Source organism: Euleptes europaea, chromosome 3, assembly GCF_029931775.1.
Source record: "Euleptes europaea isolate rEulEur1 chromosome 3, rEulEur1.hap1, whole genome shotgun sequence".
NCBI classification, from domain to species: domain Eukaryota; kingdom Metazoa; phylum Chordata; class Lepidosauria; order Squamata; family Sphaerodactylidae; genus Euleptes; species Euleptes europaea.
Window position 1 is genome coordinate 4,615,767 of NC_079314.1, and position 20,737 is coordinate 4,636,503.

The following is a 20,737-nucleotide window of genomic DNA, read 5'->3' on the forward strand; positions in this document are numbered from 1 at the left end:
GTTGTCCCAAAGTACTAGAGCCAGTTGGTCTTGTAAGCGCGCCACCTGTTCCATAATGTCCAGATTTTGGGTCCGCAACAAAAACACATCGTCGCCGATACCACCAGCGCGGCGGGATTGGCTGACCCGTAAATTAGCAGCCCAGAGTGATCCCCCACCGTATAGGTCCTCCTCGTCGGAATCATCTGGCACATCGGGCAAAGTCCCCGCGAACCTGTGGGCGCGTTGGACGCTGCGCGACGGAACGAAAGTCGGGGAAAACGAGGGAATTTCATAGCCCCCGGGTTGTCGGGGGCGCGTGCCTAATCGCACCTGTTCAGCAGCCAAGCGTTCCTTCTCCTCCTGTTCAGCCCGAGACTTGGCCGTGGCATCCGCCGCTGCCCGTGCCTGATCTTCAGCCCTTTTGCGCTCAGCCAAGGCTTGGTCGGCCTCAAGCTTGGCGGTGAGGGCTGTGGTCACTAGTGGGAGAGCCTCCTGTTCCAAAACTAATATGAGTTCAGAGGAATTGGTCAGATCCAACATCGGCTGGATCTGTACCGCCAAGGCCGCCGCATTAGCACCGAAGTCGGGGGTCAGATGCTTTGTGATTTCAGCCACCGAAATCGTGGCTGAGGTCTTGCCCTGAAAGAGCGCAGCCACCCGTGTTGCCACCGCTTTTGCCTCCGCTTGGCAGAGTTGGTGGGCTGGCGTGGCCGGGGTCGCCATACCTAGAGATGTAGCAGGATGGATCGGGACCCTTGCCTGATCCAACTGCGTGTCACTGGAGGTTAGTCCCTCCAACAGGCTAGTTAACCTCCACCAACCAGTCCAGGATGTGGAGGTCTTGGCAGGCACTGGTATCCGCGACTTCGGAAGTCCAGGGAACTGTCGTGGCTAGAGAACGCCACTGAGCCCGAACAAGTCCAGTCAGGCGGTTAATTTCTGCATCAGTACGATGTATCTCAGCTAAAACGTCCCGTACTAGGTAGGGGTCGTCGTCCGCGATCCCCAAAGAAAGGAACCAAGGATGGGAGCCTTCCAGGGCTCCGGGCACGGGGCTCCAGCCACAGTAGATAACTTGGAGAGCACCGTTCCAGCTCCAATCCGAGCGTCAGGCGAGCTCACCGGGGCTCCAGCCTGACAGGTGAAAGAGATTGATTGCTGCCTTAATGTAAGCACTTGTACTATAGGATTCCCAACAGCCACACCAGGAGACTAGTAGTCCCAAAAGAGTTGGTTTATTGGTAACACAAGTAAGCAGAGCTTAGAAATCGAAAGGCAGCAATGAAAGGGAAATGGCATGCACTTGATTATATGAGAACACTAGAAAAGCATAAGCTACACAGCCTCATGAGATAAACCCAAACAGCTTAGGAACACCAAGGCTCCCACGGACAATCGCTAGCTTCAAAGGGAACAGGAATGCGATCATAAGGGAAACAGTCCTTGAACGGGAGTCTGTGAGAAAACGAAACTATCTCAGACATAGCGAGCAGGCCTGACATGTACCTCTTTCACATGCTGCAGGTCTGTTACCAGCACATCACAGTATCTTCCAAGAGGCTTACGGAGGCATCGTGGCACTCAACGTCCGGAATATCCCAGTACTCACAAGGGAAATCCTGCTATTTGGCTATGGAAATGGGCAGCAGCAGGACAATTACTGCAGCTCTATCAGATGGGCAGAGGCAGACTGATCTCCTTCCCACTTCTGGCCACTGATTCCCTTATCTGATCAGCCTTTAACATTAAAGTGTTCTGCAGGACTATTAAGCTAAATCTACTTTTTTGTCCTTTAATCTGCACTCACACTCACCCGTCTAAAACAGCAGTGATTTACTCTTGGTGCAAATAGATTTTTACCAAGTGGAAGACAAGGCGAAGATCAGCAAAGTCACATTTACTGAGGAAGGAAATGCTTGCTGTAGGAGCTCAAGACCACTTAACAATGGACCAGTTCTTCTTGACTAGCCATAGCTACCCTGTCATATCCATACCATCATTCTGGTCTGTCGGTGTTATTCTGGACTGAGTAATACTGGAGAGCAAGTGTGTCATCTTGTGTACCTGGCCACATTTCTCCACTAATAGCTTATAATTTGGTTCTAAATACTGCCCTACTCTGGATTCCGTTATGAGTCTCAAGACCTTGCTTTCTACTGCCTATATAACAATAGCAAAAAAGGAGTAACAGCAACCAATTTTATTTGCAGCATCTTGTTTCTAAGACACTCCGAGTTTGGTAAAAAAAAGACTCCAGCATTTAAAAAAACACACGATTGAGATCTACATATTCAGAGGGCATAAATAATGATGAAAAACTAACCACTGGCCAATCACTAAGACCAAAGTTAAAACTGCTATTTTTACAATCCTACAGTTAAGAGAAAATATTTACACTATCCAAACCCGCAAGCATTTTGGACAGTTCAGTCTGTAAAACATTCATTAATTACGGTTTTATGGTTTCCAAAATATTTGTGAGGGGGGACACTGGGAATGGGGGGGGGGAGTACTGGGTGCTATAATTTCACCTTCCTATTTATGCGGCAGGAAACAAAACAAAAACGTATTGTACCTGGAACAGATGTAAAAAGGTGAAGTGTGGGACTAAATGGAACTTCCTTTTAAAGTGTAAAAATTGATGATAAATACAAACGTTCAAAATCTAAATTAATGGCATGAATTTTGGTCAAGATTTATTATTGGGTGAGGTTGGCAACATCAGAGCTTTATATTACGGTGGGAGGCAGAAGAGGAGGCAGTTGCCATGGTAACAGAAGCCGCCAATCCTCTGGTCTGTCTATAGCATCCAACGGGCTAAGAAGGGCGTGTCCAAAAGAAATTTAGCAACCCCACAGGTGGACTTCAATTATTTCTTCATATTTTTCTCCCGGGGTACCAAAAACACCTCGCGATTACGCTAAAAGACTACAGTTCCCAAGAGCCTTTCCGGAGCCCGCACTGTCCGATTGGCTCACTGGGGCCAGGTGACACAAAGCACACCGTAGGCCGTCTAACCGAGTGGCCAGCGCGCGAACGGCCAACTGATGAATAGCTCGCGAGATTAAAAAAAAAAAAGTGGGGGGCAGGCAGGCTAGGCTACAGAATGGCTTTTCATTTAAAATAAATAAACATTTTGCCTCGTTATTGACAATGGCTCCTAACCAATCCGCTCCCGAGTTACCGCAACGACTTCTAACCTATCAGCGAAGCAGCCGTAATCCTCCACCCTTCAGCCAATAGGCGGCGGGATACAGACGGAAGGCGGGACTTGCTGTATGTAGGGGGGGCGAATGCATCTCCTCAGACGACCTCAGTTTCTAGTCCCCCCCCCTTTTTTTGCCGATCGAAAAAGAGCGCGGGAAAGGGGGAGGGGCCGGGCGGGGAGGCGACGGTGCCTCGCAGCACCTCGTTACCTGAGGGTCCGCGTCGCGCACGTCAGTGGCCGCTGGAAGCCGTTTGGTCGTCCCGCGGCGGCGCTCGCGCTGCTCTTGCGCTCCCTTCCCGCTTTTCCCGCCAGCCCCAACAGAAAATGGCGGGTTCTAAGGCCAGGCTATTTAACCATCATGCAACGGGGCTGAAGAAAGGAGGGGAGGGCGGGGATGGGTGGAAAAACGGTAGGTCAATTGAGGTGAAGCGAGACTTTCGCAGAAGCCATCTCCTCGCCGGTCTGGACCTCTTGCGCTGCCTGGTTCCTTAAAGGAAGGCGACGACATCCACAAAAACAGAAAATATGAACGCCATTCTAGGGGCCGCATTTCCCTCACAGATTACCACAGTTGCTCTCTCTGCACAATTTAGGTGCATCAGCCTTCAAATTATGTCAGGCAACAGCTCTGGTATAGACAAAGGGGAGAAATCACTTGCCTATTGTGAAAGCTATCCTCTCACATCGTACTGAGCTGCTGCCTGCATTGTTCCCTACGTAATGCATCGAACTAAAGGCAACTTTATTGATGTTACACTAGTGTCACCTCCCCATTATTCACTTTTTGTAACCGAAGAGGCGCACATCACCTTAAAAAAGGGCCTTTGTAGTGGATGCATTCAGTGGTTGGTTGATCTTTGAGCACTGTCCAAATACACCGCTAAGGAAGCACATCATTCTTGACTTTCTGCCTTCTTTCTGCTGGGCATTCAGCAGTTTAGCCGCTATGGCTTCCAAGCCACTATTCAAAAAGTGTGTGAGATGAGCACAAGGACTGCCTATTGTGCCTAGGAGAAGAACACACGTTCAGGCTTGTGCTATCTGTATGAAATTCACCACGAAGGCAAGGGAAGACGGAAGTATTTTTTCACACAACGCATAGTTAAATTGTGGAACTCCCTGCCCCAGGATGTGGTGATGGCTGCCAGCTTGGAGGGTTTTAAGAGGGGAGTGGACATATTCATGGAGGAGAGGGGTATTCGTGGCTGTTAGAATGGATACTAGTCATGCTGCATACCTATTCTTTGTAGTATCAGAGGAGCAAGCCTATTATTTTGGGTGCAGTGGAACACAGGCAGGATGGTGCTGCCGCACTCGTCTTGTTAGTGGCTTCCTAGAGGCACCTGGTTGGCCACTGTGTGAACAGACTGCTGGACTTGATGGGCCTTGGTCTGATCCAGCAGGGCCTTTCTTATGTTCTTATGGAACTCTGTCTCAAAGCCGCCCTGTGGGAGAGAGCGCTGAAGGCATCGGCTGTTAAGCCAGGCCTCCAACATCAACCCACCTCAGTGAGATCCACCCCGGCTTGCTCCCCTGCTTACCTGCCATCTGAGTCAGTTTCAGTCAAATCCCTGCCCGTGCAGTCCTTCTTACGATCGAGTCCGCTCGACTCCACGTTGGCTCCAGCATTGCTGTCGATTTCGACGCATCCCAAGCCTGAACTGATGTCTTCGAGCTCCACGGTTCCTTTGATCTCGGTTCCAAAGGGGGCAGTTCCAAGCATCACTACTCCATCGGATCCAACAGTCTCGTCGGTTTCGAAGGCTTCGATTGCCTCCTCCTTGGATCAGGGCCCCTCGGATCCAACCACAGCATCGGGGAAGAGAAAGAGATGGAGATGGATCCTCCCCCTCCTAAGACGCCCTCCATGGGCTCTCCAGCATATTCTTTTTTGGATCCAGAGGAGGGGGGAGGGGAAGTTAAAGAACTATACTTTTTAAAATGCGCAATGGAATGTATAATGATTATTTGGAAAAATAATAAAAATTTCATTAAAATAAAAACAGAGACACAAGGCTCTCCTCAGGAGGTGTACAATGTGGTGTCGACCTCTCCACACACACCCCTCCTTAGCAGTGGCAGTTTCAGCAGCCAGAGATTATGATTGCCCCATCCAATATCCCCAGCTGGATAGAATTTTGCCAGCAGAGAGGCTTGGACTTGTCAGGTCATCCCTTGCTGGCAGCATCTTCTACACCTGCCATCCAGGCTCCGGGCCATCACCAGCCCTTCCAGAAGTTGGCTTCTTTTGAAGAGGCAGACTTGGTCTCTGAGGATATCACTGCCTCTGCATGCAGCTCGGAGGCAGACACTTCACCCGATGACAAGGTTGGGGATCAGGACCCCCCCTTCACCTATGGAAGATACCCGTATCTGTACTGAACAGATGCTGAGGATCGCTCAGGCCCTGGACCTTGATGTCTCCAAAGTTGATAATAAGCCCAAGGACAAGATTCTTAGCAGGCTTCATGCAGAATCATCTGATTTGGTTCTATTTCCTGTCCTTGAGGGACTCCAGGACATTCAAGTGCCAATTTTTAAAAAGCCAGCCTCTACCCCAGCTACCACGCACAGAGTAGAGAATATGTACCGCGTCAAGCCTGATTCTTGCTCGTTTTTGACCACACATCCCCCCTTCCTCTATTGTAACTGAGGAAATGCAATTGAAGCAGAGAGCGGGACAGCACTCCTCTCCTTCTGATAAGGAGAGTAGACGTTTGGATGCCATTGGCAGGAAGGTGTACTCATCTGCGGCTCTCAACTTCCGTGTGGCAAATTACCAGACCGTACTCGAGGGATACCAATTGTTTCTGTGGGAAAAGATCTCCCTACACCTGGACGAGGTCCCTGAGGAGACAAGAAAGGCTATCCAAGCGGAAGCCATGAAAGTTTCCCTACAAGAAATTGCTGCAGGAAAATGTGCTGCAGATGCATCCACCTGGACGCTGGCATCTGCCATCACCCTGAGAAGACATGCATGGCTTTGTAACACTGCCTTGCCCGTTGAGACAGGGCGAAGGTAGAAGACCTCCGCTTTGAAGGTGAAACTCTTTTCTCCTCCACTACCAATGATTTTTTAAAGGAGAAAAAAGCAGATCGTCAGACTGCTAAGTCATATGGAGTCCTGCCCACTGCAAGTGCCAACAGGGATCATTTCCCCCCTCAGAGGAGGCAGGGATTCTTCATCCCTTACTACAGGCCTCAGACCTACCTGCCGCAGCAGCAGCAGTATCCTTGCCAATACTAGCAGTTCCAACCACAAAGGGGTAGGAGGAGGCCCAATAACAAAAATCGGCCATTATCTGCTCCTCCTCCGCATAAAAAGAAGCATCAGCAGGGCCGCAAATTTTGACTAGCACAGTTCATCCAGGAAGGGCGCCCCTTTTTCCTGGACAGGTTAAGCCACTTCCTAGTTCATTGGGAAGCGATATGCCAAGACGGTTGGGTTTTACGCGTTGTTAAACATGGTTACCTCCTTGAGTTTAAAGAATTACCCCCATTGTTTCCCCCCTCTTTCGCCATCGATAATCCGATGGAAGAGGTTTCCATTCAGTTGAAGGAAATTTTGGAAAAGGGTGCAGTGCAAACTGTCCCCTCTAACTCCCAGGATTGGGGATTCTATTCAAGGTTCTTCCTCGTTGATAAGAGAGATGGTTGCTGTAGGCCTATTTTGGATCTCCACATGCTGAATAAATACTTATCTGTTCCAAGGTTCAGGATGGTGTCCCTCCCTGGTGTTATGGAGTTGTTCGCTTGTGAGGCCTGGTTCGTTGTGATAGATCTTAAGGATGCCTGTTTTCATATCTCTATCCATTAGAGTCAAAGAAGGTATCTTAGGTTTAGGCAAGGGACCAGCATCTACCAATATGCATCCTTGCCCTTTGGTCTGGCTACTGCTCCTAGGGTTTTTACCAAAACCTTGGCGGTTGTAGTAGCACACTTGAGAACCTTAGGCTGTACCATCTTCCCTTATCTAGATGACTGGCTCATCACTGCCAGATCGCCAGGCTTACTGGAAGAACAAGTTAGCTTGGTAGTGTCAACCTGCACACGTTTGGGATTGCTGCTTAATTGGGAGAAGTCACACCTTGTTCCAGCCCAAAGGGTCTACTTTGTGGAGCGATACTGGACTCTTCACAGGGCAAAGCCCTCCTCCCCTTTGAGAGAGCAACAGCCGTTAAAGGAGTTATACACTCTTTTAAGAGAATGAGATGGCAACCTGTCAGAAATATTTAAAGGTTGTTAGGGCTCACGGCCTCCACTACTGCTGTGGTCCCTAATGCTAGACTTCATATTGCCCTTACAATTGTGGTTCTTAGGTTGCTTTCGACCTTTGGTTCATTCTCCGTTTCACCATTTTCCAGTCCCTAGAAAGGTTGTACAGTCCCTGGATTGGTGGTTAAATGAGTTGAATTTGTATTTGGGTATTCCCTTTGGTTATTGGTCACACAACATTGTCCTTTCCATGGATGCTTCCCTAATGGGGTGGGGTGCCCATTGTGAGGGTATGGTTTATGGACCCCAGATCAAGCTGCCCTACACATTAACTTTCTGGAGTTGTTTGCTGTTAGACTAGCCCTTACCTCTCTCGCAGATGTGGTCCACGGATATTATGTGCTCCTACAGTCGGACAACATGTGCACTGTTTATTACATGAACAAACAGGGAGGCACTGGATCCAGGTCCCTGTGCGCAGAAACGTTGAAAGTGTGGGATGTGGCCTTACAGAACAAGGTCTCTCTCAGGGCAATAGATATTGCAGGCGTGCTGAACACTTGGGCTGACAGCCTAAGCTAGCAATACACGACAGATTACGAGTGGTCCGTTCAGGACAAATACCTATTACCCATCTTCAGGAGATGGGGATTCCCGTTTATAGACTAGTTTGCAACAAGAGAATCCAGAAAAGCCCCACAATTCTCTCCCTGGCAGGGAACGATGCAACGTCTCTAGGGGGTGCTTGTCAGATCAGTTGGTCCCACCAGTTACTTTATGCCTTTCCCCCTTCCCTCTCCTTCCCAGGGGGTTAGGCAAACTGCATGCGGACAGGGCACACTGAATTTTAATCGCTCCTCACTGGCCCAGACAGATATGGTTTCCGGAACTGGTCAGATTGTCATGCACCAATCGTATTCCGCTACCACAGGTTCCAGATCTGAATACAGTATTTAAAATATCAAAGTTACATACCCCATCAGCATACCATACTGGAAAAGTCTCTTACAGACATTATAGACAGCATGTCTGACAAAGAGTCTTCAATCTCTTACAATTTCAGGTCTCTTTTTATAACCTTCCAGAGTCTAATTGTTATGAGAACATTAAAACATTGTTATGTAAATATTAGAGTCCACTGCTCTTAACCACTACACCACGCTGGCTGTCCAGTGCAACAAGTAGAAATATGGAACAAGTGCCTGGAGAAAGTAATAGGGTGGATGAAGACCAATAAAGCAAAGCTCATTCCACACAAAGCTGTGGTGCTGTGGGTTAGTGACAAAATAGTTGAACGAGGGTTGAGGAGTCAGCATGTCTTGGAAGCAGCTATATTCCCCCAAGTAGTAGTTTCATAGCTTGAGAGTGCAGCTGCATCCTGGCCTACAGCTGGAGTCTCAGGTCTCCGCTATGGCACATTGTGCCTTTTATTAACTTTGGCTGATACACAGGCTATGGCTGTTCTTTGAAAAGCATGATCTAGCCATGGTGATCCATGCTTGATTACCATAATATGCTTAATTTAGGATTGCCATTGAAAACTGCAGAAGCTTCAAAATATGATCACTGGGCTATTATTAGGGGTTGTATATAGAGACTCTTATCACCCTTGTGTTGAAAAATCTGTACTGGCTGACCATTTATTCCTAGGCACAACCAAAGCCCTGTCCTTAAGACTAAATGGCTTGGGCCTAGGAAATTTGAAAGATTGTACTGTACTGTCCATTGAGCCAATTCCAAATCTGTTCCCTACAACACATACCCCAAACTGTAGAGGTGAGGCATGTGTCTAATTAGTTTTAGAATTGCTTAATTATTGAAGTGTTTTAATTATTATAGATTACTATATATAGTTTTATTGTTTGGTATAATTGTTCACACATGAAGCTGTCTTATACTCAATCAGACCCCTGGTCTATCAAAGTCAGTATTGTCTACTCAGACCAGCAGTGGCTCTCCAGGGCCTCAGGGTCTTTCATATAACCTACTTGCCTAGTCCCTTTAACTGGCGATGCCAGGGATTGAACCTTGGACCTTCTGCATGCCAAGCAGATGCTCTACCACTTAGCTGCCCTGACCCCAGCTTCAGCCAGTGATAAAGGGTGAGGTAGAAATTATAAAAATAAAGAAAAATAACTAGAGACACAGCCGTTTCAATAGAAGCATTTGACCTTTGGAATGCCTTCCCCCTCAAAATCCTCCATGTATCTACTTGTTCTTTAAGCACTAAGTCAAAACGTTTCTCTTAACCCAGCCATTTAATGGAAGTGTTCCATTTTTAAAGCGGTTTTTACACTCTAGCCTGACGGCCGTTTTATAAATATAATTTTAGGTTGCTTAAAGTTGCTTTCATGGCTTGTTTTTACGATGTTTTAAAATATAATTTTAGGGTGGTTGTTTTTTATTGTTTTATTGGATTTGTTTTTATTTTATGAGCTGCATCAAGCAGGTGCCCAGGGAGGCAGCATGTAAATTTTCCAAATAAGAAAACATCCTATAAAAATAAGAGGTTGCTGCTGATTTCGAGCTCTTGGTCTTTAAGAGAGGACACAAAAAGAAATCCATTTTAGGAGGTGTAGCCATATATTTTGATTGTCATGGAATCAGACAGAACATTTATCTGTAGTTTCACTGAAGAACAGAATACAATATATCACTGTTGACACTAGAGGGCATTTATGTGTAGACATGGCCATTCTTGTCTCTTGTAGTGGATCCAAAAGTGTTTTTACTTTGCAGTGTGGGGTCGAGGATGCTAAAACAGCATTAGTCCCTAGTATGTTTTTGGCTACTTCTAAGAGGACAGCAAACCAGTCTTTATTACTTATTTGTATGTTCTTTTTATAGATTTTATAAATCACTGAAACCTAAAAAAATTGATACAAATGTACACAGAGAGTTCACACATCCCACACTCAGATTGATTCAGTTACTCCACACTTTCATGATCTCTGCCCTAGGACCCTGCAGTCCTGGAACACTTAACCTTATCCATACCACACCCTCTTCCCAGCAAACCCTTTAAATCTCTCAACCTCCTATCCCACCCTCATTAGTCCTGTGTAAAGCTGTATTTTTTTCCAAACACAGGTCATGTCCCCTTTGAATGAAGTATGAAGCACACACTATGAAGCACATACTAAGCCATATTTAAATAAACCTATTGCAAATGCTTCTTTTCATTAGTTCCACCATTGTGCATTCTGGAAATGGCCATGCTTTACTTCCTTGCAATCAGGTCTGATTTAAACATGAGGCCAAAGAACACACCTGGAGGACCTTGGATTCACACAAGCCTCTCATTTAAATCAGGGTGCTGCATGTGCAAAGTAGTTACATGTGCTTGGTTAGCATACCAGAGATTTGTGTCCTAGGTGGGTATTATGCTGCAAAGTCCCACAGGAGAGCTCTGTTGCCTTATCAGCATCCCATTTAAATTAGCCTATAGTAGTGATCAGTGAGCCCTGACCTGGATAGCTCAGGCTAGCCTGATCTTGTCAGATCTCAGAAGCTAAGTAGGGTCAACCCTGGCAAGTATTTGGATCAGAGACCTCCAAGGAATACCAGGGTCGTGATGCAGAGGCAGGCAATGGCAAACAACCTCAGAATGTCTCCTGCCTTGAAACCCACCCCCCTCCCGGAGGGTTGCCATAAATTGGATGTGACTTGATGGCAAAAAAAAAGCTTATTAGTGAAGGGATTTAAGCATGATTCTGTTCTGGCTCTCAGGCAACTACTCACTGCTTCTTTCAAAACAGCTTAATGAACAATGGCATTGTCATAGCAACAGCAGAAAAGAGTTTCACATAAGCCTCTCGCAGTAGGGTACCAGAGGCCTCCTTCAACATGAGATTTATTCCTTAAGCATTCTATAATATGTACAAATGATGTGCCCAAAGTTGTATCAAGCAGATTAGCTTCCTTTTAAAATGCAGCCATTTTAGATAAACATGTAGCAGGAAGAGGAGGGCTGCTTTGCTGTTCTGTGAAGGATGCAGATAAAATAAGCTACACAAACCCTCTATCTCCTGTTTCAAGCATACGCCAGCACTACACTAGATAATGTCTCAAGGCCGCTGCTTTTTACCTACTTAAAAGACTCCAGGAAGAAAGCCCTCAGCCTTTCTTTCCTTCATCCCTTCTACACCACCCTTCTACACTTTCCTTTGAAAATAAGCCACTTACAATCTCCATCTATAAGCATTAATTGGAAAGAGACGGAAGTACTGTATCAGTTCAGCAATCCTTTGATGTTATGCTTATAGCAATTTAGTTCTATGTGAACGTAGAGCTCTTGAACACAACGTGGAGATCCACTGTAGGCTACAAGATAACAGTCCTTTAAGTCGAGAATGGGAACCACAAGATGGTATGCAAACATGGGGTATACAGAGAAGCCTCCGTCCACGTCATGTATATGTTAAGAGTTTGTTTGGACTTTGCTGAGAATATATAACCAGAAGCAGAACAATGTAAAGTCTCAGCTCTAATAATCAGCTGCAAAAAGACAAAACATTTAGCGTTTCACACAGGTGACAATCTTTTGAGAGAATGCATTTAGCAGACACCCCAAACTCGAAGAATCTTATACCAGAAGAACTAGAAATAAAATAACAGAGTGACAAGATGATCCCATAACATGAACATTATGGTGGGAGCTGCATGTTTGATGGCTGTGTCAAGAAGGTGAATCCATGGAATTTAACTCCAATGCATTTGTAAATTTTAAAGTTTATTTTTAAATACCTCACAGACAGTTGAAGGCATTCAAGGACTTTTCATAGCTTTGCAAACTTCTTTTCCCCACTCTCCTCCAGCCTGATTATTAAATGTTAAACCCAAACTACACATGCAGTATGCACAGAACATACAACAGCTATGCACAGTGGTGTCAAAGCACATTATATTCAGAGTTCAAATGCTCATCTGACTGTGGTCAAGCTAGCATCCCACGCAAGATTTTTCCGGGAACAGCCACGCGTCGGGTGACATTTCAGCAGTTCCCATCATTAAGCGTTCGGCTAGAGTAAACAAAATGGATTCTTTGAACTATTGAGAAAAAGAAAAGGAAGAGAACGCATACGCATTACAAATTGGAAAAGTAGACAGATAGATAGACCTCTTCACATAACAGAAAAAATACTTTGGCGAGGTCACTGGCCTTACGTTATGAATGTTTACTCAGAAGTGTCCCATCAGTGCCTACAGGTGCAGGATTGTAGCATGAAGCACAAGCCCTTTCACCCCCCTCCAATCTGCAGATGTGGACTAACTATAGTCAGTTGGTAGAAAGGCACTTTGCAAATGCTCAGCAGCATTTCACATGGGGCAGGACGTATTCCAGAATTATGATCTTGGGACTCTCTACTACACTAAATAGACACAATCCTCGTTAGAGCACAGGGTTGCCCCCAACTCTTACAGCCCCTTCTCACACCACACAGAAGTGCCTTTGAATCTCTCACGCTGTGCAAGGTGGGACAGAAGCATGTTTAACATTGATCACCTTCTTGCCTAGTGGTTCCCAAACTTTTCGGGCCACTGCCCCCTTGGTTCCACAAACTCAACTCCAGTGCCCCCTACTCTATCCTATAAAAAGCATTATTCAAAATAGGGGTTTGCATATCTCACGAAAGAAGATAATAACAATAAAATTTCAAAACAGTAATAATTAATTGCACATCTATTCAAAATCAAATTAAAACTTTTTAGTTGAAATTTATTCAACAAAACTGATGAACTTGATCCAGTGGTCCCAGCTCTTCAAATTCTGGAAAAAAATTCTGATAGTTTCCACCAAATTTGCTAGCATGGTGCCACAGCTTGATCTATTGTAAATTAGTGAACAACACAGTTGAAGGGGCCCACCTCTAGAACCCCCCTGCCCCCCTCTTGCCTCTTAATGCCCCCCAGGTAATCCCACCGCCCCACAGGGGGTGGTACTGCCCACTTTGTTAACCACTGTTCTAGCCCCTCTAGGGATTACATTGCTTAGATGTCCCAGCCTCTTCAAGCGTCATGTGGAAACATCCACAGGCAACATATTAAGTAGATCCACCACTAGGTAGATCTAGAGAGCATTGACGAGGGTGGGCAATCTATTGACCCAGTCTTCTAGAGAAAGCCTAAGTCAAAGGCTTTGGGACAGAAGAAAACAATCTGATACCAAGATCTGGGACAATCCCTGCAGAGATCTTGGCAATAGATATTTTAGAATGAGGAATAATGATAGCCCGTTTTTACCTCTGCTATCCAGTGATCTGCTGGTGCATTCTTCCAGCCATCTTTACACCAAGGCTGCTTTTATGGCCATAACTATCTTCTGTAACTTGGTGGCATTGTCCACAAAGCCATCTCCATTCTGCCAGAAAGAAGGCAAGGTTAGAAGAAAGTGCATTTTTACTTTCCTAGTTTTAACTCTTTAAAGAAAACAAATCCTGACGCCCATCCTGATTTGCCCAGGGAGGGAGGAGGGGGAAGAGTATCCCTGGAACAGAGGTTCATGGGCAAAGGATTGTTACACATTACCTCTCAATTGGTGTACAATAGGGGCAAGTACAGAATCCAGTTTCCCAAAGTGGCAGTTTTTCATTCTTTTGAGCCCACCTGTCTCCGGTCACGGTTAGTCTTGTTCAGAGCCCAAGGGGAAATTGGCTTATGGTAATACTTAGCCTGCCCTGACCTGGACGGCCCAGCCTAGCCTGATCTCGTCAGATCTCAGAAGCTAAGCAGGGTCAGCCCTGGTTAGTATTTGGCTGGGAGACCACCAAGGAATACCAGGGTTGCTGTGCAGAGGAAGGCACTGGCAAACCACCTCTTTTAGTCTCTTGCCATGAAAACCCCAAAAGGGGTCGCCATAAGTCGGCTGCGACTTGACGGCACTTTACACACACACACAATACTTAGCCTAATTTGGAGGGAGCAGATGGAATTATGTAGAAACTGAAGCACCTTTTGCTGTCAGTTCCACTTTATACTGGGAGGGGTGCACACCTATCAGTCCCCATTCCCCACATGACAGGCTTCATACATATGAACTAGAATTCTAGGGTGACAAGTGATACTATAAACTCCACCCCATGTGCTAATTCGTTGGAGCAGGGAGAAGATAGGATCCACATGCATAAACTTGCAGAATCAAAATGCGTGTTCTTACAGAGACATCCCCCTCCTGCGCCATACCTATGCTCACAGACCTCTTCGCCCTCCATGCTCTAGAGCTTCTTACCTTCTTGGAATGCACCAGCTTCCCTGCAACTGTCACTTCGAACCATCCCGTGACCTTGGGAGTCCCTTCACCACTCTAAATCGGGGGGGGGGGGGAGGACAGAGTATTACATGTTTGTATTCTCACTAAATACAAGTTTTCAAAACTTCTTCCAAGTGTTTCTGAATACCAACAGTAAGATATTGGGGCACATATAAAAGGATTACTGCACCTCCTACTTTTATAGTCTACCATAATCTGTAATCTTGACTCAACCCATAAAATGACTGATGTCCTAACACTTCAAGAGTTTACGCCTGCAGCTTCCAAATCTGCTACCCACCAAGAACACTTTCCACGTCTTGTTGCTTGACATGGAACTCCCGTGCGCTAGAGCAGGGGTCTCCAACCTTTTTGAGCCTGCGGGCAACTTTGGAATCCTGACACTGCATGGTATGCATAGCCACAAAATGACTGCCATACAATGGCTGCTGCAATTTACATTCAGTCACATAGTGAAGATCCTTGTTCTGTGGTGGCAGCCACTGCCAAAGCAACATTTTAAAAATACGCACAGCCAATCAAATCTCAAATGGCCAATAAGAAGCCTTGCTGGGCAACAGCCCAACCTGGCCCCACCCACTTTCTAAAAACATTTGGCAGGTGCCTGTGGGTGCTATGGTGCCCACGGGCACCAAGTTGGGGACCCCTGCGCTAGAGAATTCTGGGGCACAATCAGTGTAGCCAAACCTGTAGAGTCTTACTGTCACCCTGCACAAACCAAGAGGGTGCTTCAGAACATACTTGCTAACAAAGCCTGGAGCTTCATGTTGCAGAGGACTCAGCAGTTGTGTTAACCAAGGAACTTTTCCAGGTTTCCCCAGAAGAAAGCTGCTGGTTCTCTGAACCCAAAAGCAATTTCTACCAAGCAGATCAGACATTCATCATAGCCAATTTAACACATTTCTGCGTGGGACTAAGTCTGAGGGCTGAGCACAAAGCGCATCTTCCATTCTGTATTAAGGAACAGCCCACATGCATATCGAATCCTTTCCCTGCAAGGGCAATACCAGAGTTGCCCTCCAGTTCATGAAACACACAATAATACAAAAGCAAGCAGTAGCTCCAGGATATACTCACTATTTCCAGCTTGCCCGGAAACTCTTTTTCGAGTTCCTTCTTGAGCTGCTGATACTACATGGAAGAGAGGGTGAGAGAGCAGTTACATTCAAGATCTGTGATGTTTGTGGCTCCCAAAGAAATTAAGGCCTTCTAAGACCCCAGATTCTGGGGTGAGGCTATTACTCAGTAGCAGGGGGTGTGATTTGCATGTTCAACCTATGGCGTCTCCAGGACTGAGTATACTGCAATGAGGAACGAGTTTGATTTAGATCTCCGAATGCTGGGTGCCATAAACTTGTTGTCATGGCTTTTGGCCTCACTAAACAGTGGGCTCTATATTGCACTTCCAATATAATTCACAAGGGTTCTTGCAGCAGTTAAAGAACAATGCGGAAAGTTACACAAGATCTCTAGGATTGCTAGGGGCATCACCTACAGTAGCATGTCACATGACATCCCTCTCCCATTGTTCTTCCATAGAGTGCAGTGTGATCCAACCCAGTTATGCCCTTCCAAACACTTATGCCCCATCTGTGGCGACAGCATTACATTCTTTAAATACAAAGTAGTCAATACGATCCCTATACCATTCCCAGGCATTCCTACCGCTGCATACCTGGGCTGTGGGGGGAAACAGCTCCACCCCAGGAACTGCTGATGGAAGTTACAAAGGACCTTCTCTACTGCTCACCCCACTCTAATGTTTATGTTTCCTATTTTCTAGGAGAACACTGGCCACATAGTCACATCCCAAAGGAATTATGCAGGACCTCCACCCTCAGTGTTAGAAGTTTTAGTTCCTCCAGCCATGGTTGCTAAGAACCACCATGAGCCCCCAAATATACCTGCTGCCTCTTACTTCTGAAGTGAGCTGTGACTCACGAAAGCTCATGCCCTGCCAGAAATTTTGTTAGTCTTTAAGGTGCTACTGGATCCTTGCTCTTTTCTACTGCTACAGACAGACTTAACACAGCTACCCGTCATGACCCTTACTTCCCAGACAAGGTGGTTCTCTGGCCAAACCATCCAGGTAACTGTTTGGGGCAGAACAATGAGGAGGGTATTGATACAATGCTAGGACTCCACTCGCTCCCAGCCATGAACGAGATGGGGGAAAATGGGCATCTCCTCCTGGATCTGGCTGACAGCAACAGTGTAGGAGACAAAACCCAGTGGACCTTGCTGGGGACGACAAAATACCTCGGACCCGTTGTGCACCCAGACCCATCTTAAACATCATAGGACTTTCCAAGCTCCATGGACACCCGCCCCCCAGGGTTACCAAGGCCTCCAGAATTTCATCCTCCAGTCTCTTTCCCTAGCAGGCCTGCCGCTATGAGACAGCAGCTGCTACATGTATGACACAATGTGACAGCTAGTATCAGTATGGCCCAGACCAGCCTCTACATTGGTTTTCTACAATGAAAATCTTAAGTTGCTCTTTACTGGGGTGGTTTTAGCAAAGCCATCAGGCAGAGCAATCGACTTACCTTGGGTCTGTACCCTCAGGCTCCGCTACAAAGAGAAATAAGGAACAAAAGTTACCGAAGAAGAATATTTATGAGAGTCAAGGACTGTAATGGACCATCTAGCCCCAGCATGGCTACCTGCACAACCCCAAGGATGCAGGCAGGGCACACAAGATCACAACCTATTTCGGTAAGAAGAGAACTGTGCCTTTTTGGCCATGCAAAGGTTTTAGTCGATTACTGAACAATTCTGTCTGCACCACCACAAAACCACAGGCAAGCCAACTCCCTAAACGTGTTGTCTGCAAGTGCAAAATGCCAAAGCTGGTTATGAAAAAGGATTCTACACTCCTATGGATTGCCATGGGCATCATTTAAGGGGAACAATTTAAGGGCTTCTCAATGTCACAGGATAACACCAGTCTTAATTTACAGAAACTTAGGCAGATCATCAGAGGGAGAACAGGAAGGGTTGCCTCTCCTGGCCCTTTCTTACATGCCCAGGGTTATGCTGATCGCCACTTTGGGGTCAGGAAGCAATTTTCCCCCAGCCCAGATTGGCCAGGGATCCTGAAAGATTTTTTCCCCATCTTCTGGGCACAGAGTAGGGGGTCACTGGGGGTGTGGGGGGACGCAGTTGTGAATTTCCTGCATTGTGCAGGGAGTTGGACTAGATGACCCTGGTGGTCCCTTCCATATGATTCTTACACCCCGCTTTCCTCCCGATCAACGGGATGCAAATAAATGAAAGGAGAACGAGCAGTCAGAAACTTAAAACAGCAAGGAGCAGAAAGGAATCACCAACAAGGAGAAGAAGAAGAGTTGGTTTTTAGATGCCGACTTTCTCTACCACTTAAGGGAGACTCAAACCGGCTTATAATCACCTCCCCTTCCCCACAACAGACACCCTGTGAGGTAGGTGGGGCTGAGAGAGCTCTAAGAGAGCTGTGACTCGCCCAAGGTCACCCAGCTGGCATCATGTGGAGGAGTGGGGAAACAAATCCAGTTCACCAGATTAGCCTCCGCCGCTCATGGGGGGAGGGGAATTAAACCCGGTTCTCCAGATCTGACTCCACCACTCCAAACCACCGCTCTTAACCACTACACCACAAGGAATCAAAGCCCACACAAATACTCTACCAAGCTAGCTACTGGGTGGGGGCGCAGACAACACGCGACTGAAAGTCCAGACGTGCCTTTAAAAAGCGGCCTGCGCGCCAGCAAGGCCAAGCGCCACCCTTTGCCCGCACCGTCCTCTTACCAATAAACCACCTTGACGTTGAGCTGCATGATGCTGCTGCTGCTGCCGCCGCCGCCGACCTCCGCCCTTCCGCTATGGAACGTTGCGACAAGAGACTTGAAAGCCGACATTCGGGCTACACCATTGTTTGGGAAGGAGGGGGGAGGACAAACCGCGCTCTCCCCTCTCCTTCTCTCTTGCTTCTGCTTTAACCACGCATTCCAACTTTCCCCAAATAAAAATAACCTACTTCATGGCGTGGTGTTGATTAGAAAGACGTGCAAAATGTTCTGTTAAGTAGAAAATGGCAAAAAAAAAAAACCACACACACACTTTTCTGATATGGTATCGTCTTCTGTCGCAAAGAGTCACGCGGAGGCCACGACCGCGGGTGTAAACTCCCATCCCCCTTCCAAAAACGAAGCGTGGGGAAATTGAAAAGGGTTTTTAAAATTGTTTTTAATTAATTTTAATGCATGATTAGCGATTAGCAATAGGAAACAGGGAATTACCCGGAAGATAGTGTCAGAGGCGTGGCCGTGTTGGTCTGCAGTAGCACATCTAGATAGGGATTACCCGATCATTTTTTTCCTGTACTTGGCGGCGATTCATTGCTTTTGGTGAAAAGTAGAATAAAAAGTTAGTGGATGCTCTTGACCTCATTGTAATAAAAGGACATCCACGAATAGGGAAAGTCCGGGAAGTAACCCCGGACCGTAGACTTCCCAGGTCTACTTATTTCTGCAGAGGTTAGTCCCAAATAAGGCTACGAATTCTTCACGTTTGTTTGCTTGGATGGGAGTCGGTCATCAGTTCAATTTATGAACATTAGAGCTTCCTTTCCTAAGCCAACTCTGTAAGAGTATGTTTAGATTCTCCCCATTTGCACATCTGGAAGTTGTGGGTATTGAAATGTGGAGCATAATTCCTTCTGAACCGACAAGGGTCTGCAGGATACAACGGAAAGGCATGACATAGCACGCTGCTAGTAGCAGATGCAAAGTTCAGTGGCAGGGATAACCTTGCAGTGGGACGGCAAGAACTGGTGCATAGGGCAGAGGTACGGGGCTTCTGGAAACCTGATTGCACTGTGGCTCAATGGGGTATCTGCAAGCACAGAGTGCAGATAATTTTTCAATTACATTTTGCAACACCTGGCTTCTGCCAAGGCCTTTGGTGGGGGGCCTAGAATGTCACAGAGAAGGAAGCTCTGGCACCTCTTGTTCCAGCCAGAGAGAGCAAGTCTGACTCAGAAATCCTTATGGGAGCCTTTTGCTGTTTGATGGTCTTTTTCTTTCTTCTTGCAGATGTGGTTGAGGGAAAAACTGCATGGACGTGGCTAACATGGACATTGCTAGCATCTAAATTAAGCTGATAGGCTGTGGGTTTCTGGGAAAAAGAAAGATGGTTGAACCAGAAGTTCAAGCATGTGCAAGCAAATTTAACATGCCTGTTAATCGCCTACTGGGTTGGGGCACTGCTTATATTCTGCCGTTTTGCCCAAAGGAGAGACTACTCCACAAAAACAAGTATTACATTGACATGAATCATCATGGAAGAATTAATACACTGAAAATTACACGGACATCACTTGATCGTTTGCACTTAGGAGCAGCTGATTTGACTGCAGAGCATGAAAATCAAGACTCAGGGAATGTGGCTATTTGAATACAAGACATGCTTGTATCGTGTAACAATTCCATGATTCAAGACCAGACAGAGAGTTGCGTCATTTCTTATGTCAGAGGCACCATCATGAGATTGAAACACAGGTCTGATGCACAGGCCAGCAGACGAAGAATCGATTAAAGACCTTCCGTTGTCCAACCACTTAATAACTAGGTCCTTGAGAAAAAAAGGGAGATCCTGTGAACTCACCCCTGGCAGCTGCAGCTGAAACGCAACCTAGTAGACCTATAGAGAACAAGAAGGTACCCCCCCCCTTTTAAACCTCTGATCACTTTCACCTTGGGATAGAAGTTTGAAAACAGGCTGCCCTTAAAGGAACCCTTTCTCGACTGACATTCTGCAGAGGAACTCCTGTGGATCCAAAGGAGGCCTCCTAAGTCTTTGCAGATGCCTGCACAGATGAACACATATGAAGCTGTCTTATGCCGAATCAGATCATTGGTCTGTCAGTCAGCATTGTCTACTCAGACAAGCAATGGTTCTCCAGAGTTCAGGACGAGATCTTTCACATCACTGACCACCTGATCCTTTTAGCTGGAGGCTGGGGATTGAACCTGGGGCATTCTGCATGCCAAGCAGAGGCTCTACCACTCAGCCACAACTTA

General features: G+C 46.5%; 1 protein-coding gene across 1 annotated transcript; it reads right to left on the bottom strand.

Annotated features, from left to right (window-relative positions):
• Nucleotides 1–13,648: 13,648 nt before the first annotated feature.
• On the bottom strand, nucleotides 13,649–19,055 carry SELENOW (selenoprotein W). Its single transcript, XM_056845757.1, has 5 exons — nucleotides 19,020–19,055; nucleotides 18,465–18,536; nucleotides 15,753–15,806; nucleotides 14,634–14,708; nucleotides 13,649–13,766 (listed from the first exon to the last, which is right to left on the bottom strand). The coding sequence occupies exons 1-5, from the start codon at nucleotides 19,053–19,055 to the stop codon at nucleotides 13,692–13,694; spliced, it is 312 nt and encodes a 103-aa protein (XP_056701735.1). The 3' UTR covers nucleotides 13,649–13,691.
• Between the last annotated feature and the right edge of the window lie 1,682 nt (nucleotides 19,056–20,737).